Here is a 2,984-nt window from a genome sequence, read left to right as displayed (position 1 = left end):
AAAGGCATGGGCGCGACACCCCAAGCGACTGGCGACATAATGAAGAAGGCATGGTATCCCAAGCAACGCGACACAAAAGCTGATGCGTGACGCAGGAAGCAGGGTGCGCAGAGATATGCTGAGATCATAGAGATACGCTGAGGCAGATACACAGAGATCTGCTGAGATCACAAAGATATGCCGAAGTCACAGAAAGGTGCGGAGGTCTAGTCAGTCAGACTGTCGTCCTCCTTCGACTAGACTTGTGGGGGAGGCTTGTGATACGGTTAGTGATGGGGGGCCCAAGAGGAAAGGATTAGAAAAGTCCAGGCTATGTGGCGGTCAAAAGTCACGAGGAGGTGGCGGTCAATAGTCATGGCGACTTGGCGGTCAAAAAGGCAGGCTGACAGGGCAGTCAGGGCTCAGCATAGGCAGAAGCGGGTTGGGATTGGCAGAGCTGAGAGGAGTCAGCTCGATCCACAGGCCTGCAGTAGAGGGCCCGGAAATACAGAGCACATAGGCCGGTCAGGGTCGGCAGAGCTGAGCGGAGTCAGCCCGAGCCACAGACCTGCGGTTGAGGGACAGGAAGTACAAAGCGCAGGATGCAAGTCGGTATCGGCAGAGCTAAGCAGAGGCCAAGAACTGGAAGTATAGGCCAATGGGCCAGAAGCGGCAGAGCTGAGCGGAGTCAGCCCAAGCCACAGACCTGCGGTTGAGGGCCAGGAAGTACAAAGCGCAGGATGCAAGTCGGTATCGGCAGAGCTAAGCAGAGGCCAAGAACTGGAAGTATAGACCAATGGGTCGGAAGCGGCAGAGCTGATCGAGCGGCTGAGCTACGGACTGCGGTTGAGGCCCTAAATACAGAGCACGAGGCCGGCCAGCGAGAGCTAATCGAGCGGCAGCTACAAACTGCGGTTGAGGCGAGTACAAAGCGCGGATGCAAGTCGGTATTGAGCTAAGCGAGGCCAAGAACCGGAAGTATAGGCCAATGGGTCGGAGGCGGCAGAGCTGATCAGAAGCAGCTCGTGTGGTTGAGGGCCAGGAAGTACAAAGTGCAGGATGCAGGTTGAAGATCAGCGTAGCTATGTCTAGACAGTTAGGGCTGCAGGTCTGCGAGTCGGAGGCCTGGAAATGCGAACCACAGGTGCAGGCTGGTGCGGGGACACAATGAATCGGAGGAGCTAAGTAATACGGGAGCGGAGAATCTCAACGGTCCGTCAGGGGTAATCATTACATACCAATGATGCGGGCGAAGGTTCCTGAAACGAAAAGATGCCCTCATAGCCAGTAGTAGTCTGCCAGCTGTCCCTCATTACAGGACAAAACCCAAGTGCGAAGGCGGAGGTTCCTAACAGAAAGATGCTTTCACAACAAATAGCAGCGCGACAGGTGTCCAGGACTAGAGGACAAAGCCGGGCGTCTAACGTTTTCTGACAGAAGGGCAGGTTCTAGCAGGAGGACGCATAAAAGGGGAGAAATCCCTCGTACGCAGGTACGCGCACACACTCCCTCGTCACTTTTTTCCAGGACTGTTTTCCTTTTCTCCTTCTGTCTGCTTTTTTCTGGGGAAAAAGGACCTGACTTGAGCGTCGGAGGGTCTGATCCGGGGACTTTTTCCCTGGGTTTTGGTCTCTAACGTGAGGGGGGGATCGTCTGAGTGTGCGCAGGGTCCTGCAGCCGCATCAGCCACCCGTGGGGAGCCTGCACCGCCCGCGACTTTCCGTCAACGTCCAGTCCACCGCGACCGGCCTCCGTCCGACTCAGCTTCCGGACGGGATCACTCCACTTTCAAATTTACGGGAGAATCAATATCTTAATGAGTTGATGTTGCATTGGGAATGGTGGAATGATATGGTTGCTAAAGGAACTTTGGAGCCCACAATGCAACTGACCCAAGGCTTCCAACATAACCTACGAGATTTGAGGGTCTTGAAGATGGTTTCATCCTTTTAGGCTGATGATGACCGAGAAAGATTCTGTTCTCAATAATTTGACTACAGTTCATCTTGTAAATCTCAGGAGGTGTGAGAGACTACCACCACTTGGGCATCTACATTACCTCGAGGAGGTTGCAATAAGTGGTTTTGATTCCGTCAGAGTAATAGATGAAACATTCTACGGGAAAGATCACAAATATGTATTTAATCAATTGGAGAGACTCACATTCTCTGAAATTTCTAGGTTCGAGAAGTGGCTGGACTTGAAGAACACACATTGTGAACGTCCTTTTCAACGTCTTTGGACATTGACCCTAATTCAGTGTCCAAAGCTCAAGGAATTTCATATGCAATTTCCAAGACTTACGATAGAATCACTTTTGTTGAAACTCTCGTTGAGCAATGAGATGCTAATGCCTATTTCTAAATTTGTTGGTTGGCAGAACCTTCGGGGACTCGAAATTTTGCAGATATTTGGGTGCCAAGAACTGAGGAGTCTACCAGATGGTTTAAGCAAAAGTAATTCGTAGTTTTACTAATTTAGTTTATTTGCAGAGATACCTAACAAGTGGCGAATGGGTCTTTCACCTCAACTAAAATAACCATGGTGTGGTGTGACTTTTCCAACTTATTGCATAATTGGAAGGTCAGACTCTAACCACTCGCTTAGTATTCCGAATTTCTTAATTCTAACCATTTTGTTAGTCACTCTTTTTTTATTATATTAATCCAGGTGTCAGCTCTTACGAACACGCATCCTCCTTTTTACTATTAGGATAACTTGTTGATTTCTCATTTTCGTAAGTTAGTTAAGCACAATAAACTTGGACGTTGGCTATGCTACATCTTCTATCATCGTTATTCCGCCAAGAACAAGAAGTAAGAACAAGTTGATAATGAGTGCATCAATTTTCTACACTTATGTTTGAAGAGTTGCATGATTTCTTGAGTACCCATGATTCAGTTGCTAGTGAAACCAGGTATGTTCTACTTCCTATTTTCTTTTCTTGTGTTATTTTTAAAAATTCATAATATGTAATGATACATTCTTTTCTTGTGTTATTTTTA

General features: G+C 48.3%; 1 protein-coding gene across 1 annotated transcript; it reads left to right on the top strand.

Moving 5' to 3' along the window:
- Positions 1 to 1,939: 1,939 nt before the first annotated feature.
- LOC122013741 lies at positions 1,940 to 2,446 on the top strand. Its single transcript, XM_042569969.1, has one exon. It carries the CDS (start codon positions 1,940 to 1,942, stop codon positions 2,444 to 2,446), a length of 507 nt encoding a protein of 168 aa, XP_042425903.1.
- The last annotated feature ends 538 nt before the right edge of the window (positions 2,447 to 2,984 follow it).

This window comes from Zingiber officinale, chromosome 8B (assembly GCF_018446385.1).
Source record: "Zingiber officinale cultivar Zhangliang chromosome 8B, Zo_v1.1, whole genome shotgun sequence".
Taxonomy (NCBI): domain Eukaryota; kingdom Viridiplantae; phylum Streptophyta; class Magnoliopsida; order Zingiberales; family Zingiberaceae; genus Zingiber; species Zingiber officinale.
This window is presented reverse-complemented; position numbering and strand designations above follow the sequence as displayed.